This window comes from Theropithecus gelada, chromosome 12 (assembly GCF_003255815.1).
Source record: "Theropithecus gelada isolate Dixy chromosome 12, Tgel_1.0, whole genome shotgun sequence".
Lineage (NCBI taxonomy): Eukaryota > Metazoa > Chordata > Mammalia > Primates > Cercopithecidae > Theropithecus > Theropithecus gelada.
This window is the reverse complement of record NC_037680.1, coordinates 68728466-68754347: the sequence shown is the minus strand read 5'-3', so window position 1 is coordinate 68754347 and position 25882 is coordinate 68728466. Positions and strand designations below refer to the sequence as shown.

Sequence of the window (25882 nt, the reverse complement as noted above, 5' to 3'; positions counted from 1 at the left end):
TAAATGCTCTCCTAAATTCAGAGGACACAGAAAGAGGGGCACAAAAGGAAAATTTAAATAGAGAGAAAAAGGGAGGATCTGGAGGCTTTTGAAAACTGGGGGAGAAGAAGGAGGAAGAATAAAAGAGAGGAATAGAGAAGGAGAGCGGAGAGAAGAAGGAATAAAAACCAGGAATCACTGAATAATCACACACAAAAAAGAAAACTCTTCCATGTGGGGCCTCCAAAACACTGAGACTGCAATAGTGACCCCGGTCACGGAAGAAAGATGCTCCTCTCCACCCTTGTCCCGGAAAGCTCTCGGTCCCGTTACTGGCGACTAAAATTCCATTAGGCTAAAGAGTGTGTCTAACTGCCTGAAGAATGCAGCAGGCGGAAGGCGGGTCCCGCTATGCCGTTTGCCCTGTGCCCGCTGGAGCGAAGGAAAGAAACGGGCAGAGCCAGAGACTCCTGCCGAGTTAGACCTTCTCTCGTCGCCCCAGGTCACCGGCCATCCGGCAAAGACCTGCGTAAGGCACGCAGGGCCATTGCCTGAGCCAAAAAACAGAGCCCGCTCTCCCCTTCCGGGACGCCGCTTCCTGGCGGATGCTCCCGGCAACCTACCCGCGGTGTATGCGGAGGAGCCTTTCTCTTCCTCTCAGACCACTTGTCCCGCCCAAATCTGACCTTCCAAACACATCTGACCGCACCTCCCAGGTGGACACACGAATAGGCTACGGGCTGGAGAGGAGCGGGTGACGGAGAGAGGGATTCAAACCTGCGGCCGCTCGGGCTGGGTCGGAGCTGCGGGGGGCCTGGGAGGAGAGAGGGGAGAAGAGAGAAGGAAGGAGAGCGCCTGACGGGATGGCTGAGCTGGCTCGGGGAGCAGCCTTGGGGTTGCAGGCTCTTGTGGGAGATGCTGCTGCTGCTTCCAGGCCGGCCAGAGCGGTTCTAACACCATCGCCTCTCACCCTCTCCTCCCTGCAAATCCCTAGAAAAATGTTCCTGGCCTCTCCGCCGCGACATTCTCAGCCTGCATCCCCCTACAGTCTAGGCGGCGCGCTCCCGCACGCTGGAGCACTGGGCGCCAGCGGGACGCCCTCTCCCGCGCCGGCTCGCCCCTCTCTGCCCTGCTGCTGCTGCTCCTATGACACCTCCGCCCCCACCATCTCCAGCTCGGAGAGACGCCTCCCAGCCGCGGCCGGCGCTCGCTGCCCGGGGTCACGCGCGGAAGAGAGGCGCTAGTCCGCACCCCGCCCTCGGTAGGGGGCGTCCTGGAGCGGAGAGTGAGGCTAGTGGTATATGAGTATGCGGGTAGCCCACCATGAAGCCCGAGCTTCTCACTTGAGCCAGCCCCGCCTAGCCCCACTCAGGCCGGCGCCCGGCGAGCGAGCCCATCTGTGGCTTCCGCGGCCGCCTCCTCCTTGCATCCTTGCACCTCCTCGTCGACCCCTCCCTCCCGGGACCTGCATCCTGCTCCACCAATCAGAGTCCGACTGCTTCTTCCCACGTGACCCCGGGCGGGCTGAGGACCTGCTGCTTCCCAAACGCCAGAGGGATGCGGGCGGCAGAGCTTGATAGGCGGCTGCCGGGCTGCGGGGCGCCTTGACTCTCCCTCCACCCTGCCTCCTCGGGCTCCGCTCCTCTGCCCCTGGACTCCCGTCTCCTCCTGTCCCCCGGCTTCCCAGAGTTCCCTCCTTATGGCAGCAGCTTCCCGCGTCTCCGGCGCAGCTTCTCAGCAGACGACCCTCTCGCTCCCGGGGCTGAGCCCAGTCCCTGGATGTTGCTGAAACTCTCGAGATCATGCGCGGGTTTGGCTGCTGCTTCCCCGCCGGGTGCCACTGCCACCGCCGCCGCTTCTGCTGCCGCCGTCCGCGGGATGCTCAGTAGTCCGCTGCCCGGCCCCCGCGATCCTGTGTTCCTCGGAAGCCGTTTGCTGCTGCAGAGTTGCGCGAACTAGTCATGGTGCTGTGGGAGTCCCCGCGGCAGTGCAGCAGCTGGACACTTTGCGAGGGCTTTTGCTGGCTGCTGCTGCTGCCCGTCATGCTACTCATCGTAGCCCGCCCGGTGAAGCTCGCTGCTTTCCCTACCTCCTTAAGTGACTGCCAAACGCCCACCGGCTGGAATTGCTCTGGTAAGTCCAGAACCCCCGTCCCCGACCCCTTAACCCCGCAGAAGAACACGCGTATCCAGCACAGACCAGCCTACCCTAGCGCGCCTCCTCAGCCCCTCACCTCCTACTGCCCTAGACTCCTAAGACCACCCACCTCTATCCAGAGAAACACGGAGAACTGTTCCAGGCCCGGAGGTGGGGGGTAGTTCTGGGATGGGTAGAAAGTGCAGGTGTAGCAGGAAACCTTTGCATGCTCGCGCTTACATTGGAGCTGAGAGAATTTTGAGAAATATTAAACGGGATGGTTTTCTGGGTTCACTGGAAAGAACACCAATCTCAGGGGAAACACAAAAAGAGAAGCTTTGTCATCATTAAAGAAAAAAGTCTTACTAGGATGAGGAAGAAATAACTTTATGAGAAAGAATGAGCGAGAAAGCAATAAATCAAATGGTGACTGCAGGGGAATCGCTGATTCCTGGCAAAGGTGCCATGAGGGCGCACTGGTCTCCCATTCAAGACCAGGTCACACAGATTCTAAAGGAGCTGGATTTCAATATAATCAATTTCTCTCTCTCTCTCCCTCTCTCTCTCTCTCTTTCTCTCTCTCTCTCTCTCTCTCTCTCTCTCTCTCTCTCTCTCTTCCTCCTTCTCTCCTAGGCGACAAAAAACATTGGTTTTGCATTCCAGTTATGCCCCTCTCTTGCTTCCCTAAGCCTTCCCTCTACCCTAGTAGAGGGAAGTTGAGAAAAAGAACACTTTGCGGGTCTCCCAGGCTGGAGTGGGCATAACTGAGGCTGGTCAGGTTCCGTGTAGGCTAGCCGAGGGCGGAACCGACCTCAGTGGGCGCTGACTCCTCCATTTCTGGACAGGCTTCCGTGGAGTGGGTCAAGCACTCTTCTTGCTTGGTTGGGTTCCTTCAGATTCTGACGGCAAGAGCTTGGCAGGCTTCGCTCTGCTGAAGCTTCCTAATTAAATAGGGCCAGAGAATGGGAGTTGCTGCACTCCTAGCTGGCATAGCATTTCGGTTTGACAGCCTGTAGTATACTGGGCAGAATTGTGGTGTAATTTCCTTGGCATTTTAAACTCCGTTAACATGCCTGGGTATTGTCCCCTAGGTGTGGTCTGTTCTAGTTTTAGCAAGTGTGTATGTAATTTTTCATCTTCTGTAAATATAATTTTGCTGTAGTTAAATCTGGCTGTGAATAAAGTGGCTTTAAGGATGTATGTGAGCTGAAGTGTATGTAACTTTAGAGAGGAGGGAATGACCAACTGTAACTCATAGGGTGAAAGCCTGTATAGTTCCTAGTTATTACTACTATAAATGCCAAAAGGAAAATTATTATGCATCCTTCTAATTTATCCTTTACAAAGACAAGTTGAGATTTGCAACCCTATTAGATTTGGGTCAATAGATTGTTCTGTTTTTTTGGCAGTTTCTAAATTTGGCATTTTAATAAAACTCAACATGTTTCTGTAACTTCTTGATTCATGCATACATGTGTGTTGTTTTTGAAAGAATAAGTTTCACTTTGCTTTGCCTAATCACTTTTTAGATGCTTTATTATAGTAATAATTTTGAGTCTGCAAAATCAGTTTTTGGAAATGTTGATGGCTTTGTAGTCCAACACAGACTGGTTTGCTTCATTCCTAGCCCTTGCATTGTTTTAGGAGATAACTAACTTAAATGTGAAGTTGACATTTGCAATCAAGAAATTCAATATTTGCCATATATTTTAAAGGGGACGGCATAAACTAAAGAGAATAAACTGGTTTTGCAGATAGGTTGTCAAGAACTTGGCACCCCGCTCCCACCCCTGTTAACTTAGAGGTGATCAATCTTCATTTGAGCCAAACAGACCATCACAGAAAACACTGTGCCTGTTTATCTGTATTATTGAGGCTTTGTTTCCTCTTTGTCTGGATAAATTTCAAATAAGGGTTTGTTTCAGTCCTTGAAGCAAAAGAACAATTAAAGATGGGGAAGTGGTAAAAGGGCATTCAGAGATCATCGCTAGCTCTTTTCCAAAATGTGGAGTTTTGTGGTCATAAATATTGTCCACCTAATGAGCAAAAAAAAAAAAAAAAAAACAGGAAGCAAATGTTAAGCACCACTGTCAATATTAATGAAGCCTTAAAAAATAGCACTGTCAGAAAAGGATATTAAAGGAGAATTGACTAGAAAAGAATTGTGGAAAATGGAAACGAATATTGATCACTTAACTAGATTTTGAGGTTATCAGTAGATGGTGACCTTGCAGTACAGCTATAGTTGTTGGATTTAAAATTTAGAACAAGTATTTTAAAGCTTCAAGATAGTGTTTTTTGTTAAAAATCTGTAACATATTTTAATGACTGGAGTGTTCTCTTTAAATTTGAGGTTATGATGACAGAGAAAATGATCTCTTCCTCTGTGACACCAACACCTGTAAATTTGATGGGGAATGTTTAAGAATTGGAGACACTGTGACTTGCGTCTGTCAGTTCAAGGTAAGAAGTCTTATATTTGCATCTTCTAATTCATTAATGAGACTGCAAAGCAGGGATCTCCCTTTACAGCCTATCACTTGGAAATTTATAGCTATGCAAGCTAAGAGGGAAGCTGGCACCAAGCAAAAGTACTGGCAAGAGAGCCAACTGATGTCAAGAAGACATATACTTTTTGGAGAAATGTATATGCCAAAGTTATAAACGCCACTGAAGGTAGAAAGCTTCAGGTTGTGCTTTTGGGATGTCAAAGGAAAATTATGTTTCTCTGGCCCTTCTAGCATCATTTTAAAAGTGAATTGACTGGGCATAATAGTCAAAGTAGGGGGTAAAAAGTGTGAACTTGTGCTTTTGTTCTTTTTGATGGGAACTATCATCTTTTTATCTTATTGCTATCTGTTTTAATGCTCGTGGCCTTTATTGCCCTTGCAACCTGACTAGGTTTTTAAGTTAACTCCTTATTAGTGTAACTTCAAAACTTTGTTCTAATTTGGAAATCATGGAACTTATTAATTAATATATGTCAGCTTTTTCATAGGTACCACCCTCAATTAGAACTGAATCCCCTAGGAATCCAAAAGAGCATTTAGATCCACAAGTTATTTTATGAACATCAGGAAGATGTACTTTTTCTTGTGTTAATTTATTTTAAGTAACAAAGCTGGCATCATCAAAACTAGGTTACTAGTATATATTAAAGATAGAACTTTTAATGTCATTAGGATGCTCATTAGCTAACAAATGCTTTCCACCATGTAAGTTATAAACCTTTTCCTCTCAAAATGGTCATATAATCATGTAGAACTTCAAGTAGCATGGGTGTTGTACCAGTAGCCTATATTTGCCCTTGAGCATTTTAAATTACTTTTAAAAATACTTTTAAAATCCGACAGTATGACTCAACCAGGAAATATGCACATAAACAAAAGTACATGTGAGATAAGGGAAACTTTTCTAAGAATAAAAAAATATAGAACAAATAACAACATTAAACTCAAATTTAGACCTAGGTATCTGGTTTAATAGGTAATATTTAGAATTATTGATGAAATTTAAATGTTTTAGATTGAATTTGACCTCCCACTAAGAAGAGAATTCACATTTAAATAAAGTTTAAGTGGCTTTTAGAAATGCTAAAACCTTCTTAGACATTATTTTCTTCTTTCTAAGAAACATAATATGACAACTGATATTTGTAAAGTGCACCACCTCCTGGTGGGTGAGTACTGCTCTGACTGTACAGTTTTTTAGACCATACCATAGTGTTAGAAACATATTCATGCATATTTAATATGCATGTAACATCAACTTCTAAGGTCTCCAGCCACATTAAACAATGTCATTATGTACTTTCAATGAACTACATGAGAGAGATAGAGCATGAGAACTCCCCAATTCATACTTAACCAAATGTTAACTAAACAGGAAAAAAGCACAATTGGATAAATCATTAATTAAAGGCCCAGAGAATTTTGTGAATTTTTCCTTCTTTCCCTTTTTGATTTCCATAAATTTGTCTTATTTTCATAACCATAGATAGACAAAAGAAATGAACTCATAAAAAATATCAAATGAACCAGGAAAAGCATTCCTGAAGTGTAAAGCCATGGTTCTAAGATTTCACCAGGAGAAAAAAAAAAGGGGGGGTTGACAGAACTCCAAAGGAACAGAACTGTAAAGCTGCAAAATGAAAATAAATAATCTTCTTGTTAAAGGAATTGTTTTCATTTTATACGTGCTACGGAAGATTTTGGTAAAACTTTTATCAACAAAAATATGTGTGTTTTTCATACATTGGTCAGTCAGCTATGTTTAGCATTAATTTAAATAATTGTTAAGTGGAATCGATGGGGGAGTGGCATCGAATGCAAGTTTGAGTAAGAAACTAAAATGTAAATTTGCTTTTTGTAATCCTCGTGGCATTTGAAATGTACTAGTGTATTACTACTGCTATTAGTTTGTGCTTTGCAATAGTTGTCAATCTGGCAAGAAAAAATAAACATCTCCCTAGTGGAAAATGTAGACTTTGCACATACCAAGAATATAGAGTGGCTGAATTAAATTGAAGATCAAAGAAAAGTATAAGTTGCATGAAGAATAATAAATAGGATATTTTAAGCTAAGAGTCTCTTGAGTCCATCTTCTCCAATACATGAATTTGAGTTTTTTGGTGTTTGTTATTTTAGCCCTAGTATCTGATAAAAAGGGAGAGGTATTGAAAATCTATTTTCCTATGTATTATTCTAAACTTCTGTTTCTTTCTCTGCTGCCTTTTCAGGTACAAGCAAGCATTCCTCTTTTTTTTTTTTTTTTTTTTTTTGAATTTTTGGAGACAAGAGTCTTGCTGTGTCGCCCAGGCTGGATAGTAGTGGTGCGCTCTTGGCTCACTGCAACCTCCACCTCCTGGGTCTCCCAGCGATTCTTGTGCCTCTGCCTCCCGAGTAGCTGGGAATACAGGTCACTCCACCATTCTCAGCTAATTTTTTTGTATTTTAGTAGAGACGCGGTTTCACCATGTTACCCAGGCTGGTCTCAAACTCCTGCGCTCAGGAGATCCACCTGCCTGTCTCCCAAAGTGCTAGGATTACAGGCATGAGCCACAGCACCCAGCCTGCAGTCTATAGTCTTTCTAGCTGAGAGATAAATTTCAAAGAGAAATGGGCATATATTTTTATATCTATAGTGTTTACAATTTGCCTTATCACTGGAACACTAAAGTAAACATTATTAGTCTTCACCTCTCTTAGATGATTTTAAATAAATTGATTTCTATCCTTCAAACATATTATCTCATTTATTTCTCACAACTCAGTGAGATGATTGTTTTCTCTCCCCTTTTTAAAACTTTTATTTTAGGTTTGGGGGTACATGTGAAGGTTTATTACATATGTAAACACGTGTCATGGGGGTTTGTTGTACATACTATTTCATCACCCAGGTATTAAGCCCAGTAAGTATGAGGATGAAAATTTGGAGACAGTAAATGGATAGACAGACAGATAGGTAGGTAGGTAGGTAGATAAGAATAAAAGTGGGGAGGAAGGAAGGGAGGGAGGCAGAAAGTGAGGGAAAAAGGAAGGGAGATACATGTAGATATTTATAGATAGCCCTGGTCATGCAATGATCAATAACTACTTTATAATTTAAAAATATTATGAAGCCTTATGTTTTTCAGGTATTACCTAATTCAAATACTAAATTTTTTTTTAATAAGTCATGCTTTAGATCTAAAATTTTCTTATTACTAAGGCTGTGTAACAGACTGCCCAGCACTTAGTGGCTTAAGACAATGAATATTTATTTTGTTCATGAATCTGCCATTTTGGCAGGGCTTAATCAAAACAGCTCACCTCTACTCTCTTTGGCATTAGCTGATGGTGAGGGGAGGGAATTCAAAGGCTTGGTGCTATACTGATCTGAGGGTTCTCACTCATATGTCAGACTGTCAGCTGAAGACCTTCTTCTTCTCCATGTTGATCTCTTTGCATGGGCAAGTTTTGTCTTCCTCATAGCATAGTGGCTGAGTTTCAAAGTCAAGCATCCAGAGAGAAAGAAAGAGCCAGGTAGAAGCTATATCCTTTAGTGACCTAGCCTGGGAAGGCACACAGAGTCATTTCCACCATAGTCACAGGCCTGTCCACTCTTAAAATCATAATTTTTTTTACATTTAAGGAAATATAAATCACAGAAAAGTAAAAATTACTTATGGAATGGCCAAAGGATTGGAACATATGCAGATTTTTAAAATCTTTTTTCCTTTTTGGAAGAAAAATATACCATATCCCAAGCCATTCTTCTTAAGCCTTTGACAACTGGGAATATAACAGAATTGACTTAACATCTGTTGAGCACCTTCTACATGCCAGACTCTGTGGAAGGGGCTGGCAATATATAAAAACATAAGTCATACGTAAGCTTCTAGATGCTGAAATCTCAGCTCAAAAAACCTATATTAATCAAATAAGCAATAAATCCTATGAAAAACTTCTCACATAATTTTTATTAATTTGTAGCAAAAATGAATTTCATGCATTCTAGTGTGTCAAGTTATTGACTCCACTAGTGTGGGGGTTAGCCCATTTTGGAACAAAATTCTTCTATTGAAAAACACTTGTTTGGAAAATAAACATAAGATTTTAAAACATAGAAAAATAGAATCACTTTTCCCCCTGAGAGGAAGTTTGTACAACACATACATTGATGGACCTAACCATCTGAACTCGAGTCTTGTTTTTCCTCTTACCAGGCAACTGTATGGCCTTTAGCAAGTCACTTAACATCTCAATCTGTCTCTTCATCTGAAACTGAGCAGTATCATGAATATTACTAAAAACTATTTCCAATAATTTGGCATATTTTAATGCAGTAGTTAGCGTATTTCATGCTTAGGGTTAGCCTGTTTCCTCTTGTTTTTCTAGTTCTAGAAATGCCATGGTTTGATGTTAGAGTTAAAATACATATCATACAAAGCAAATAATTTACATTTCTTTGTGTAAGTATTACAAGATGTTTCTCGTTTTAAAAACATGACTTTGTTAATTTCCCAAGTGTTCCAGGTAAGCATTTCAAGTGGGAAAACTAGGCTATAAACCTGTTAAATATTTCATTGTTGACTAACATTCAAAAAGTCCTACACCAAGGCAGTGAAAGAAATAGGAGGACCTAGGACTAGACTCCCACTCATGAGTTTTCATCATTTAGGACGTGCGTCCTCCTTGTATTCTTCATATTAATGAGTGCAAGTCTTGATACTAAGGGCCAAAAACATCATGCCAGTAATCTACAGTTAAGCTCTTTTCAGCTCTGTAGAAATCTCCCTTTTGGCTTGTGCGTGGAACTTGGCAGCTCTGTTTTTAGAACTGTTCGAATTTGGCTTACTGCATCCCTCAGAAGCGGCATATGAGCACTTTATCAGTTTATTCGATATTTTAAGATGCATATCAGCATTGTGTACTAGCAGTTGGGAGAGATAATAAATACTTTCCACTCCCCACTCCCAGTCCACTGACTCTATATTTGAGTAATCTGAGAAGGACAAATAAATAAAATTTAAGGATTGGAGAGAAGAAAACAAGGACCCAAATAATCTACACACAAAGTATTATAAGCAGGGTTGGAGATGGAGATTGAAAAGTAGTCTGGGGCAAGAATGCCAGGCCTCAAGCATTAGATGTTAGTCCAGCTAGTCATAGACATATTATGACTCTCTTCTGTCTACTGAAAGGATCAGCAAGTCTAGCGATCATAATGTCACCAGCTGTTTCCTTCTTTCTGGTCTCTCCTCCATGTGCTCAGACACCATTGTAGTGTTCGTAGATCAACATAATCCTACCTACATTCTCCTGTCTCAGGTTCTGATCATAGCACATTTATCAAGCACCTATCCCTGCACTTTCCTTGCTGGCCACAGTTCTGGCATGAGCACAAGCCACATTTATTTGTTTTTTCAGTACTGCTCATTGGAAAATTCAAATCTTCACAGGCATTTTGCTCTTGCCTTCTTTCTTGAATAGTAGTGCAGATGCTCAGACCTGTGGTGAGTCAGTTTTCAGATGTAAATTAAAACAAATTTTTGGAAAGCTCCTGGAAAACAGTGCTTACACAGGTATCGTCTAATCAGAAGTCAGTTGCTGATTGAGTTAAACATTAGCAAAAGATTAGTGAAAAGTTCTAATCAAATCAGTTTTTTTTTTGTTTTGTTTTGTTTTGTTTTTTTTTTTTTTTAACAGAATCTTGCTCTGTCGCCCAGGCTGGAGTGCAGTAGCTCAATCTCGGCTCACTGCAAGCTCCACCTCCCAGGTTCACGCCATTCTCCTGCCTCAACCTCCCGAGGTAGCTGGGACTACAGGCGCCCGCCACCACGCCTGGCTAATTTTTTGTATTTTTAGTAGAGACAGGGTTTCACCGTGTGAGCCAGGATGGTCTCGATCTCCTGACCTCATGATCTGCCTGCCTTGGCCTCCCAAAGTGCTGGGATTACAGGCGTAAGCCATCAAAACAGTTTTTTAAATATAATCACATACATAGACTGAGTCTGGGAGACAATAATGTAACTGTGGAAAAGAATTACTATATAGAGGACTTGCAGAATGTCTAGATTATATATTGTAGAAATTAAGATAAAGAATATTTTTAAAATATGTGCTAAAGCAATCTGTTAGTAATTATGGTCATCTTAATATGACTGTCATCCCATTTGGGTTTACTGTTTGGAAAAAAGTTGATCATAATTACCAAAACATTATATTTAAGTTGTTAATAATATATAAAAAAATAAAACTCATAAAATTAGGCTTTCATTTCAAAGAACATTGACATTTAAATTTGTTATGACACTTAAGCTATTATTATATAAAGACAAAGAGCAAGAGTTACATAGATGGTTAGGAATAAGGAAGTTTAGATATTGTAAGGAAATAGAGTAAAATAATAAATTTCAGGTTTTAATCAATCGGATTATCAACATGTTGAGAGGTGTTTTCTTTTGCATAAATTCTTGAGTTGAAGTTTATTTATGATAGGGTTTTAGGTTTGTTATCATATATATTTAAACTTTCCTACCCATCTCACTGTATTATTGGTTTATTTTGTATGTATTCTGAACTCACAGAACATCAAAGATTCAAATATATTAGATAAAAGTAAAACATAGAGAAGAGTTTTTACATGCATCTGTAAGTATGATTTTCCTTTCTTAGTTTCTGGCATAGGTGAGCATATAAAGATAATAATCTTGATCATTATATTGTTTATAATTAAAATAAACACAATAAAGCACATCAGTAGTAGTAATCATGAGATAATCACATCCCTGGTGTAATTAGCAGGCATAGGACAAAGCCAAGTGTCATTAATGCCTTAGAGTATGATTATATTATGATGACTATACTCTGTAGGTTGCCTTAATTTTCACTGTAATATATATACTTTTTTAAATAATGAGGTTCTTTTAAAAATGAACTTTTCTCTTTATGGAATATCTATTAATAGACATACTTTGGAATAGTCAGTAAAGTTTACTTACAGTTCAGTAGTTGTTTAAATTTTTCTCTGTGTTCCATAATTTTGTTTCTCTCTAGACCATATCCATATCAATATACAATAGTCTAAAGAGGTATAAAAATAAATAAGTAAATCAGTGTCTTATCTGAATATTTAGAAATTTACAAGGACTAGAATTCAATAAAAATTCAATTAAATTCAATTTAAAAAACAACTAAGAGTTAATTCATTTATTTGGCATTTTGGCCATATACTTCCACTCCTAACACAGATAGACATTACCTGTTTTTGAATAGCTTGAAATTAAACTGTATTTTAATTTTTTCCATCAAGTCATATGGGCTACATACTAAAAATAATATTAAGTAGTATTAATATGTTTGTTGCTATATCTTTGTTGTGCTACTTGTGCAGTCACTTTGTTGGAATTCCCTGATCAATTTACATGCTTATTTTTGCCCTATCTAAGTGAAATGACTGGTTGGCTAACTTGAAATTGGCTTTGTGAATCTTTCAATGATGCCCTTATGAAGACTCATTGGACACAATTAGAATCATTGAAAATGAAGACAAGTGGTTTCTTTTGCAAATTATTACTTCTGTTCATCATGTCAGAGGGATGCAGTCTCCAGTACTAACTATAGGCTTACATCTGTGTATTTCCCAGTGCAACAATGACTATGTGCCTGTGTGTGGCTCCAATGGGGAGAGCTACCAGAATGAGTGTTACCTGCGACAGGCTGCATGCAAACAGCAGAGTGAGATACTTGTGGTGTCAGAAGGATCATGTGCCACAGGTATGTGTGTGATCTTCTTTGAAACCTTCTGCCTGGATTCCAAATCCAAAAACTATGTCTTTCATTTCTTGTTATGTCATCTCCCAATAAATAATTCAGATTATATATTGACTAGACAAGCCTGTATTGTTCTGTTCAAAGCATTTATTATTCTTATTCTTTGTCATTTTTACATTTCAAGTCACTTTTGGAAGAAAGAGGGTATCTACCATAAGGACAGTGGTAGATTTAAGGACATATGTTATTAAATGAAATACAGGCAGTTTGAATAAAAGTCACATATAATTAGAAATCTAGATTGACTGCCAACATGCCAAATATGGAGAAACCTGACTATGTATGGATAAAGTTGTATTATTTATTTGTGTGTTTGTTTGTTTTGAACAATAGCATTATCTGCTGGAAGGCAATTTTGCAGATTTGGGCTCTGAAGTTGATGTCTAATCTTAGCTCTACAAAATGGTCTTATTATTTAGTAGATTATATTGACAAATGTGTTTGTAGTAGACATAATTTCTAATGACATGTGTCATTTCTGACTCAATTAACCTGGAATTCTACAAAGTTTTTCAGTCAAGTTTACCAACAATGCTATAAAGGAAGTAAGAAGAAAGAGAGATTTCATATGCTCTATAGCTTTTCAAGCTTTCCTTCTATCTGTAGTAGTTGTTAGAGCTTATGCTTTAAAATGGGAAGTGCTTTAAAATGGGCCTGAGTTTTCAAGTTAAGCTTGATATCAAAGTCACATGTATTATAGAGACTTTAAGATGCCATGGTAGTTGTTCTTAATGGCAAATAAGCATCTTTCTGGGAAGTCATAATTCCTGAGAATTTAGATGATATAAGCATATTCAGGAATAATAACAATGATATCAAATATAAACTTTCTTCAAAAATAGGAGCAGAGAATAGCATCATGAAAAGTCTATTTTGTTCAAAAGTCCCTTAGATAACAGGTATTTCTAATCTAGAGTATGATGTTAAAAGTTATGTGCTAAGTGGCTGGGGCAGTGTGGAAAATGAGCAAAGAGAAAAGCCTCGTATTCTTTAAAAGATTGTCTTAAGCGTATTGATTGTTAGTAAAGTTATACTGGTGACTACCCAAGTTTCTGAGAATTAGCAGAAGAAAGAGAATAGTATCATATCTCATGGCCAATGATATTTTGTTTTGGTTTTGGTTTCTAGCAGTCTTTTCTCCTAAGGGATTATTTGCTTAGATGTGAATGTTCTTCATGAAAGGATGGTCAGGAGGCAAGCTGAGCTGGTACTGCATTTGCTTATTTGCTAAAGCAAGCAGGTCATTGCTGCTTGGTCTGTGAATGACAAGTCATGAATAAAAGGTACCGCAATATGTGAGAGTCAATGGGCAGCCTTCTCTAGTAGGAAAGGAGGATGAGCAGCATGCTGTTCTCATGCTAAGGATGAGGGATATAGAAAGTATGACAAGGAGCAAACGAATTATGAGGAATCAATCAGCCATACCAAAGAAATGAGAAATAATACTTTAGGACAAACTGAATAGAAAAAAAGTAGAATCCCAGGAACCAGGAAGGATGAAGGCAAATACCATAGAGTATTGAGGAAAGGATTTGCTTTTTCAAGATCATCGAGAATATCTGTTCTTTTCTAACAATAACCACATGAGAATTGGCAGGCAATTATTATAATAAACAGATCAGAAGTTATGGTTATGGCCGATGTAGCAAAATCTTTCTTTCTTACTTGCCAACCTCCAAGTTCTTGTCAGCGCATATAATCACATTCTCCTGAATCATTCAAGTCTTTCCATTCTAGTCCCTGATGTGCTGGTTATACTATGAAAATAAATACTTAGCCAAGTAGAAAATTTAATCACAATCGAGTAATCCATCTTTAGCTCATTCACATACTTAGATTTCTACAAGATTTAATTAGTAAGCCAGTCTTGCTGAATGCATCTTCCATGGACTTGTAAATCTAAAAGGTTTTTGATCTGAATAATGACGGAGAGAACAAAGTAATTTTCATTAACCAGATCTGACTGTAAATAAATTGGGGTTCTGACTTTTGATCTAAAAGGGATTCTCATTCTTTTCTTTGTATATTTCCCATTTATTTTTTAATGCTGTTTGACACTGAATGAAAGTGGCAAGTTGTAAGCTCTAGGAATAATAGGCAGTAGAAGATATAACTTTATATTTATTATATTTCATTGAACTTTATTTTTTTGTCCAGAGAATGGATTCTTATTGGGAAATCTGCTCAATGGTCTTACTGTCAATTTAACTTTTTGCCTTGTAAGAAATGCGTTAACTAGGAACTCAGATTTAGGTCTAACAGCATGACTTATTTTCTTAGGTGTTTCTGTCTCACTAATAAGACTTTAGTAGGCTACTTATCATCAGTTGGCCAAGATGACTCATCATATAATAGAGAAAACATTAAAGCTTCCCATAACGATTTCATAATGATGCCACCGACTTAAGTGATCATTTTTCTAATCTATTCCTTCTTTTCTTCCCTGGCTGTTTCATTTGTGTTAAATCAAATATTGTCTTAAGAACCATGCCCCTTGAAGTTTTAGAAATGCATGTGGGAAATACAAGATAAAATACTATCGGCATTTTTTTCTGATTTTTCCCAATCATATGTATTTATTAGAATACCCGTAGATGAATAGGCAAGATGTTTACTCTACATTTTAATTATTATGTTCCAGACAGTGCTTAAGCATTTAAAATATACTACTGTGCAGTAAGCCTCAAAATAGCCCAATTGGATAGATATTACTGTACCCATTGAATAGAGGAGGAATATGCTTAGCAAGGTTGCATAACATTTCTCTATCATGCAGTGAGTAAGGTTTGGAGCTTGGAACTCCTAAGCCTTTATGCATTTCTGCTTATGTTCATATAAGTGTAGAGTGATAAACAACACATTTTCCTTGACTGAAAGAAGTTTATAGGGGAAAATTTAAAATAAACTATATACATTTAACTAAAATATATTTAGAATGTGTTATCACTATAATACCACAACCTGCTATTTAGCCCTGAATGAATATAATACTGAGTTAAGCTTTCAAATTAATGCAAATACAATCAATTAAAATTTTTGTCTGTGAAAGTATACAAGAAGGAAACTTGACAAACATTAAGCACTCAAGCACTGTTCTGTCCAAAAGAGATGATGTTGTGACTTATAACAGTCAGTTCAGTTGGTAGGAATATTCTAATATCAGCATGAATTCATCGGTCTTTCTTGATCTATTATCATTAAACAGTCAATTCTTATGATTACAATCCTTGTTTGATTCTACATTTACTAAGAATAAATTTTATCATAAATTATTTTACCAATTTACTTGCCTTTAAGGAAAAGATATGCTGCCCCAAAGACATATGTCTTGTCACATTAATAGTTAATTGATTACTTGACATTCTAATAGTCAAGTAGTGCTAGACTGTATAAATTTAGTTAATGTGGGTCTCCAACAAGACTGACAATTCAAACTACTGCTCCTTCATGGTACTGCTAATGCCAATACATGATAAAAAGGAGGGCTGCTGGGAAGGCCTTCCTTCTTCAATATATGTCAGCCTTCTGTGGATTTTCATATACCATGCCTCTTTCTATGTGGTGCTTCTCAATAAAGTATCATGCAAGCAAACAAGTAAAAGTCATGTTTTATTTTAATTGGACTAAAACCGTAAATTCTTAAGAGTGGCATTTGGTATAAGTCTTGAACCCTGGGTGAGATTTCACTGTGGGATAAGGGCACATCAGGCAGAGAATATCAATATTAATCTTATTTCCCTGTATTAACATTAAAATACATAACCAAATGTATTGTGGACGAACAAAAATGGAAAGGCAGAAGGAATATGATATCTATACTTAAGAAGTATAAGCAGATGGAACCTCAGTGGTTTTGATTTCAACTTGAAATTTTGCATGTTTCTGGGAACTACTTTCCCAGAAATAAACAGCGTTGACCAATTGTAATTAATGGGAGGAAGGGGAGAGAAGAAATAGTGAAAGAAAAATCCAGAAGAGGAGGTATGATTTTTTTCTGCAAGAATCATTTAGTGAATATCGGACTTCAAGCACAAAGGCAAAAATCAAGCTCTCTTCTACTGATGTCAAAAACAAAGGATGGTTTGTCACAGATGGAATCATCCACAATTGTGGTATTCGTAAAACTTATCAACACCCATATAAAAATATTTCTTTTTAAACTGCTTTTCTCTTTGTTCATATGCAATTTGCAAGAATATAAGCCTTAATTATGGGTTTATTTGCCACAGACATTAGACTATTTAATTTCTGAAACTTACTGATTGTTACAAGCATCTCATTTTTAATACTTTATTTTGCTAAGGGCACCAAATCCAGCCTGTCAAGATTAGGAATTTTTCATAGTCGAGATTAGGAAATTTTCCAAACTGGGCAATAATGTTTTCTTAAAGCTTTGGAATAAAAATGATGGATAATTTATTTTAGAAGTTACATTAATAGATATTAAATTGATGTGAATGTATATTTTTGGATTAAATATTAGTATTTTTCTCAAACAATATTATTGCAGTATTAAACTAAGAAAGTAAACTTGAGCTTAAAAAGTCATAAGTATTTTTGAATGTGTTTTACTAGCAAATATAATTTTTCCCCCCACAGATGCAGGATCAGGATCTGGAGATGGAGGTAGGAATTGCCTTTTTACATATTTGAAGATTTACTGGTGGATATTATTATGTATATTTACTTATATATATTCCATTTCAGATATTTAGGGAAAATTCATATTTTGCATTTTAGGAAAGATGAAAACATAAAAAATTGTCTCCATATAAAGTACATGTATATGCCATGCAAATTATTTGGCATACTTATGAATCATACTCTATCTCTAGTTAATCTTCTTTGTTCATTTGTTTGTTTGTTTGTAAGTTATTTTTGGTCTGGATAGACATAATGTTAAAACTTCTGAAGAGAAGCATGCAAGCATATTTGGCAGGGAAGAAAGAATTCATGAGGAAACAATTTAAATATTGGATTTTTAAATATAAGACACTGCTCTCAATTACTAGGTGCTATTAAGACATACATAACCTACCATATAGACAAGGTTTTAATTATCAGATTTATAATTTGAAATTGAAGGAACTTTAGTTCATAAAAATGAAAAAGATAAAATTAAGTCCAATGAAAGTATATTATCTTTGCTTCCTTGATTAAATCTATAGTTATTTTTACTAAAGTATGATATATGTTCCCATTATTTAGTTTTGTTTAGGGAAGTATATAAGAAAGAGAGAGAGAGGAACTTTAAAAGTTTGATCTAATGTATTAACTACCAAATGAAGATTTTACCTGTAGACTGAAACTAAATTGTAAATGTCCCAAATACTTTTGGCAATGAAATTCAAGCAAAATTAGACTTTTATACACACAAAGCGAAACAAAATACAACCTATGTATAATTTCAAGATTAAGAAAAACAAAACAAATGAAAAACATTCTCTCAAGACCTTGCTTCAGTTGTGTAAAATAATTAAATGTGCTATTCCAAGTTGATTTCAGTTTTTAAATACAGAATTTGATAAAAGATAAGTAAAAGAAGGCCTTGGGTGCAGGGTGGCAGATATTTAATGCACCCTTTATCTAGTTCAGGAAACACTTGAAAGATTTATCAAGTTTCCTTATGTAATGAAAGGCTTAACTAGTTCAAATAAGCAATACCCACAGAACATAATTAGAGCAGCATATTGGAGCACAATTTTTTCCATAAAGACTAAAACTGAACAGCAGCAGATTGAAGCACAATTTTTTTCCTAAAGACTAAAACTGTACAACAGTCAAGACTCAAGCATAGAATATGTTTCAATGTCACATGATGTTGGACAGTCCTTTGATGTCTGGACAGTCTTTCTCTACTTCTAATAAAGTTTTTCTTAGCTGATTAATATAGTATTCCCAAGAAAGTTTCCCTAGAGGTTTTGAAAATAAGACCTTAGAAGAACATATTAAATCTTAAAGAAAAAAAAAAAGAGAAAAAAGGCAGTTCCTTTAGTATATGTTTTACCATGAGAATATTATTAAAAAGAAATCAATTTTTTAAAATGTTTCTTTTGTAAGGAAATAGTTTCTATGCAAAATTGTGTATGTTTTCTAGCTGTTTAGTTTTATATGTAGACTACCTAATTTTGCAAATATTGTGCTGAGACTGAACTGTTCCACTGTTTACCCACCAGTCTTGTTAATTTTCTAGCATCTTTAAAGACAAAAAAAGAAAAAAAAATCATACCAAGAATGTCTTCATTTCTCTTTCTGTTAAAGCATCATCACATACGTTTTTCTGCTTGACTATCCTATCATACTATACATCATATCTTTATTTTTCTAACAATAAGATGTGAGTTTTGTTTCACATACTAGTTTCTAGTTTTCATTCATTGTTATTAGCATATGCAAGTGAAAGTGAAGTCAAACTCACTCTTCCTTGTTGCATTTTATATTAAAATCGTTGGTTCATTATGTTGTCTCGTGATCTGAATCAGACATTTTTTTCAGGAAATAATGTTAATCTCATGAATATGACATGTATAACTTATTTTATACCATATGAGTGAAACATCACTTAGAAACCACTTTTTTATTTTCTTTGTCTTTTTCTGTTTTTAATCACTCTTCCTTTCAATTGTAGGTGCTTTATAGTAACTTGGAGAAAACAAAAACAACTTCCAATGTTTGCTTTAGAAAAAAAAGCATATAATACATTTAATTCTGAGCTTATTATTTTAAATAATGGCAGTTCTGAAAATTGTGGTGATGAGTATTTGCTCCTAATTGCATACAATGTTTAAAATTAGAGACTGGTCAGGTTTTTCTTAACAGAACTACTTGTTTTTCTAGTCTACATGTTACTTTGCTCTGTAAGACTATTAGTTTTAATTTTCTTTAAATTCTTTATTAAGGGATGCCAAAAACACTTAGTAACTAAAACCTAAAAACCTAGTTTAGAATGACATGCACAAATTAAGTTCATATATCCATTGGATTGTTATCGTAAGATATATGTGACTTGCTATCTCTCTTATATAGATGATAGACTTTCCCCTGTATTTTTGTAGAGTTCGTATTACCAAGGTATTGAGAGGCCAGAATCAGCTTTCTTTATTTTTGAATAAAGCAAAAGTGATTGAATAACTTGTGATTGTTTGGCTAATCCAACAATTGTAACTAGTGATTGTTCTAACTAATCTCTATATAACATATTCTCAGTAATGTGTATTTAATTAATAATGGGTTTACTTGGCAAGCACTTTGGATGGTTAATAGTTATTTTCTAATCTCTTATTTTAGCAAAAGTTAACATAATTCCAAAGTGGAGTACATTGAACAAAAGGGTGAAGTGAAGAAATTTACTTGCAAAACATTTATCATGTGTGACTATCATAAATGATATCATTAAACCCACAAATCTAAAATCATGTAAAAATATATCAACTATTACTTTTGAAAGATTGTCCTATATTTTAACATGAATGAATATTACAGTAGTAATGAATATTAGACCTGATTATTCTAAAAATAATTTAAGCTTAACCCGTTTGCACAAGGGTATACCTGTCATTTACTGCATTTGAGAGAACTTTTTACTACAACATGAAAGGGACATAGAGGTTTTATAAAATTTATTTTAACTTGTTATTGTACATTTTACAGGGAGTTCTAAAATCTTTAACTATTGACGTATTTACTCAGCTGAAACAATTCAAATGGTTAACTGTATTGAGATAAAACATGTTTACTGTGTTTCCACCATGATCCACAAAGATGCATTCTCTCCTAAAGGTGATTTGTAGAGTAATAAGACACAAATGCTTCATACAAATCTTAATGTTTGGCTGTCCCATTTCAGTGACTGTATCCTCTTCTTTTGGTGTTTAAGAAAACTCATTAATACAAAAGATAATTTTGTATTATTAGTTTTGAACATAGGACCCGCCATTTATGGAACTCTGTTTTTGAACATAAATGTTTGTTTTGAAAGGCATCTACATCAAATAAATTTTTTGGATAGATTCACACCTGATAAAAAAAAATTAAAGATAAACTCTAACTGTGAAGTGTGCTATTGGGAGGTAATATGTGGTCCAAATTCCAAAGAATTGGAGAAAGTGATAGAAAGAAAATGATTGGTGTTTCAAGTACTTATATATGGAAGTTTAATGTTGTAAATAAGAAAACGGGTGTGTGTAGGAGGGATAATAACTTCTTATCCACCCACAGACTTCCTTAAGCAACAAATACTGCAGGAAGAAAAAGTATTAGAGGTGCCTCCTCTCAAAATTCAGAGGTGTGTGGGTGGTTAAAGAATAATTTTTAACCCCTGCTTTTCTCTCTAGGTCTTTCAGTCATATTTTAAAGACAATGCTATTAATATTTTCCATTACTCTTTTTTTTTAAGTATTTTTGTGTTGTTTAGATCTTTGTTAGATTCGGAAAGATAAATAAGTCTGATGAAATTAAAACCATATTTTAACTATCAAAATAATTATAAATGTATTATCCTGCTGTACATGTGGCAGAATCCACAGTTAAATTTTAATATCATCTTAAAGGAAGTTGTGTGATAATGTTTATAGAAATAAAATGTATCTAAGATACACAGCATAGATACAATAAGTATATTTTTATTTCATGAGATAAAAGGAAGCACAGGACTTATTTATACAATTTATATATTTATAAACAATTTTAAGATAATTCTTTAATAGGTTATTGTTGGATATGTACAACAACAAGTCAAATTAAACTTATGTCTATTGTTTGTATAAAAAAGCCTTGCTTTTCTATGAATTATCCAGATAATTGTTGTTATGATGACTTTGGTGTAGAAAATCAGTTGACATATGGTTTTTATTTAATGAAAAAAATTCAAGTACAAATTATTTTCATATAACATTACTAAATATGTCCATAATTAAGACATTTGCTTCATATACATATTGGATAGAACAAGAAAGGTTTACATGGCAACACATTGTAGATCTTGGGCTGCTATTTCTGATTATGTGAACTGCTAAAAACTGGCAAAAATATTTTAAGAACTTCGAAACTTGGAGATAATTTTTTAAAAATCCTTGTCTTTCTAATGTGGATTTTATAATATTTAGTAATTTGGTTGACTTGAATGAGGCTAATACTATAACCTAGGTATTGTTGCAAGATTTCTGGGGCTGTAAAGATGAATATGACACAGTTCTTTACACTCAAGGAGATTACATGTAAATTCTCTTCAGAGCACACAATGGAAAAAATTATGATTCTAATTATGAAAAGAAAAATATTCCCCTGCAGAAATAAAATATAAAATATATTGTAAATAGCAAGGAAATGAATATTTATTCCATAAAACATACTTGTAAAAGGCTAATTTTCCCTTCCATGTTGCTGTACTAATTCCCTCTCTAACCAGCATACCCTTTCCATTTCTCCACTGTCATGGTCAAATTCTGGCAAACACAACATTTCACATCATTGTTGTATGTTTTGTTCCTCCTCACCTCAGCTCCCCGTGCTTGGGCTCACATTACAGCCAAAGTCTGACAGGTGTCAATTGTAAGCAACTTCTGCCGAAATACTAATTTAATAAAGAAATGCTACCAAGCATGACATGTCTGAGATTCTTCCCAGGAAATATATATATGGGAAGAAAGCAAAACCTATTCTCTTTTTGCTCTGCCACACCTGAGAGCTGCTGTTCTGCTGGAGATGAGCTTATAGGCATCTGAACTTCAATTGAAATCCTATCTCAGCTCTTCTTAGGTTGAAATCTATCTTGCTTTCTCTTTACCCAAAAGAAAAACTATATTGCAGTGGAGTAATGAAATAGAGATAGAATGAATGAGGGCCATGTAATGGATAACAAAATTGGAAAAATATAAAAAGCAAACAGAAGGAGGAAAATAAAGTGTGAGAGATGGAAAATGAAAAGGGAGGAGAGAGGGACCTTTGTTATCAGTATGGCTATAGCTTGTTTTCACACATGAATACTCTTTTAAAAATAAAAGTAACTTTTTTTCTTCCAGTAGAGCAGTAATAGTTCTCTGAATTTCTGCACATTGCTTAAGAATGTGATATAGATGCTACAAACTTTTGTCTGAATCATCCATATGGGTTTTTAAAAACTATATATAGGAAAAGAAAGTTAATCATTATGTGTAGTATGATAGAAATGACTTTGGATTATCAATCAGGAGATTTGCATTCTAGATTTTTAACTGACTTGAAGAATGCCTGTTTGATTTTTACTCTCAGTTTCCTGGGAGATTCATTTATTTTATCAGTGAAACGGTAATATGCCTCTATAGGAAAGATGATTAAAATAAAGTAATGCAAATAACTTTAAACTCCAAAAAATTCAAAATGAAATTAAAAGAATTTACGTTACCTTTACTCTTTAAAATTTCAAAATGAAATTAAGAAAATTCAAAAAATTCAAAGTGAAATTAAAAGAATTTATGTTACCTTTACTCTTTATTCCCATATACTCTAAGAGTATAATTTCTCTGAAGGGTTTAATTAGAATGTTGAATCTTTTAATTAGTGATTTTAAGTCCATGGCTTAAAGTATTGATGCTGGGATAGTAATAACTCTAAGAATCCAGTACAGTTTCTAGTATTTAGAAGATACAGCAGCTCTACCTCCTGAAAGGAAGTGAAATCACTGTGCTAATACACTTAATGGAAGAGAAATGCATCCAGAGGAAATGCAGTTACGCAAGATAAGTAAGAAATAAGGAATAATGTTTAAAATTTCAAAATAGTACATAATTATTCTTAAAACTACAGTGGCAGGCATATTGCCTCTATAACAAACCAATAAAGAAGAAATAGGAGGGAGTCACAATGTAGGAGATTCTGTATATTTACAAGAAAAAAATGTTTGTGAGGGCTCTAAGCATTGCAAAATTTTTCTTAGGGGATTAAGCTTTTTAGAAAGAGATTCTTTTAAAATTGATGGGAAGATTTTATTACAATTCTGCTTGATGTCAAAATATAAACTAAGTAAATCTGTAGGAATCCCTATGTTCATGTATAATTATTTATAAAATGCTCTATAGTTTATAGAAAGCACTATTATAGCATTTAATTTTTAATTTTTATGAAGATGTAATAGTTGAACATATTTATAAGCACATATGATATTTAGATACAAGCATGCAATGTGTCATGATAAGATCAGGGTAATTGGAGTATCCATCACCTTATGCATTTATTATTTCTTTGTGTTAGGAACATTCCTACTGTATTCTTTTAGTTGTTTTGAAATATACAATAAGTCATTGTTAACTATGGTCATCTTGTTGTGCCACCAAACACTAGATCTTATTCCTTCTATTTAACTGTATTTTTGAACCCATTAGCTATCCTGTGTTTATCCCACCCTTTTAAACCACAACAGCCTTTGGATGTGTAGATGAAGATCAGAAAGGATGAGCACTTTGTGCAGTAAATATGGTAACTAAGCCCATCCTTGAACTTCAAGAAGGAAGGAAACTAGTCTGCAAGATCGCCCTACCTCTTGTACTTCTTTGCAACAACTGTACCAGACCTCTTCTTCTTTGGTTTATATAAATCATCAATTCTACCAGCAGTCCGATGACATTCTATTATTACATCTCCTCATCCCCTTCCCACTTTCACTTTTGATTCTGAAATCATCCGTTCTACTCAATGTAAATCTCAAACCCCATGGATTTATACTTTTTTCTGCTAAGTTAATCACGCACCTCAGTCCATGGGACTTAATGATTGCCGACTATTCTATTACTTTTCCCCTTTGTTTATCCAACCCTAATCCCATTCCTGATCTTCTGTAAGTATTCACTCTAACGTATTTGAGATACTTTAAATCATTGCTAAAAAAATATATAGGATAGTTGTGTGAGTAGCAGTAGGAGGTAGTGGTTCAACACACATATTCTAGAGCTCTAGACTCTGGATTTGATCCTGGCTCACGACTTACTAGCCAGGCTACTGGCCAGTACTTACTGTAGCTGCTGATCCTGGGCAGGATACTTAGAATCTCTGTTTTTCATTTCTTTATTTGTGACCTTGGCATGGTGTGCAGGAAAAAACTCTAAAGTTGAGATTTGTGCACATGAAACTTACGAATTTTGCTCTTAGGATCAGCATCTGCAGAAGGGAAGACAGTAAGATTGAGAAGAAGGTGAATTTGAATTAGTGCAGTTAAAAAAAAAAAAAAAAAGCTACACAGCGTGGCCCATATGAGTTCTCAAGATGGGATGGCCCCTATGAGTTGTCCTCAATTGAAAAAGCAGGGCTGAGCTTTTATACCCCACCATTAATCACCATTGATGTGGGCATCTCCCAAAAGGGAGCATACCTTGGGCCAGGCAGCTTTCTTCAACTGCAGACTAGACCTGGAGCGGGACTCAACTGTGAGCTATCTGAGTGAAATACTCCAAGTAGCTGAGGAGGGAAAAATGTGGACATTGCACCACGGTATCCACTAAGACCTGTAAAATATGAAACAACAACAAAATAACGGAATTCTTAACCTTGTAGAACTTATTTCTTGGAAAGAGACTTGAGCAGTAAACAGGAAAAACACAGATTGTCATATGGTAATGAGTGTGATGCAAGAGAAGGAAAATGAGATAAGGGAAATGAGAGGTTACTAATTTGTTTGGGGTGATCAGGAAGGCCTTGGAGAAGGATCCGGAGGGAATGAAGGGGCAAGTCCTGCAGTCAAGGGAGAGAAGGATATTGTAGCAAAGGGAACTGCAAATGAGAAAACTATGAAGCAGATGCATGTCTGGGATATTCCAAGAACATCAAGGATGTTAGTTGGACTAAAATGAGTGAGGAGATGCTTGGTTGAAGATGTAGTAAAAGAGTGGGAGTGACCCTCAAGGCCAGAAACAGAAAATTCTTTCTCTAGGTGAGAAGGGAGCCATTGAAAGGGTCTGGAGGAGAGGAGAATGTTGTAATCTGACTGGTGATTTTAAAAGATCACTCTGGCTGCTGTGTTGAGAACATGCCTTGCTGAAGTATGAGAGTAAGGGAGAAAGCAGGGAGACCTGTGCAATTAAAAGAAAAGAAAGATAAAGTTTTTTTTCCCTGGTTGTCATTGATTTGGGGATCACAGTATCTCTTGTCTATTTTGGTATATCACTCTGCTACTCATCTGAGGGACTTTGTGTATGGCCCTTTATTGAGTATATTGAGAAGATACCCTAGGTTTTGCTGTAGTCAAATCTATTTTTAATCCTCATAAGGTATTTTTATATTGGGGTTTTAAGATATCTTTCTTCTGTTTTGAATTTTTTAATTCCAGATAGTATTTAATGCATAGGAATGTCTCTGCATGCTGCAGTGCATGCCAAATTGCATTGAATTTGTTTCAAATTTGGATTTGAAAACATAGCTTTTGCTTTCAGTGTACTAAATGAACAATACACATTGTAGCATATGATTTTCAATGTGTACTTAAC

The 25882-nt window shown here is 36.3% G+C and overlaps 1 protein-coding gene across 2 annotated transcripts in view; it reads left to right on the top strand.

Annotated features, from left to right (window-relative positions):
* Positions 1–752: 752 nt before the first annotated feature.
* The window catches only part of TMEFF2 (transmembrane protein with EGF like and two follistatin like domains 2), a 244576-nt gene continuing 219446 nt past the window's right edge, over positions 753–25882 (top strand). For both annotated transcript variants that reach the window (XM_025404668.1, XM_025404669.1), the window contains exons 1-4: positions 753–2112; positions 4469–4578; positions 12245–12374; positions 17031–17057. In XM_025404668.1, the coding sequence (XP_025260453.1) occupies positions 1941–2112; positions 4469–4578; positions 12245–12374; positions 17031–17057 (439 nt within the window). In that variant the 5' untranslated portion in view covers positions 753–1940. The remainder of the gene's footprint in view (positions 2113–4468; positions 4579–12244; positions 12375–17030; positions 17058–25882) is intronic.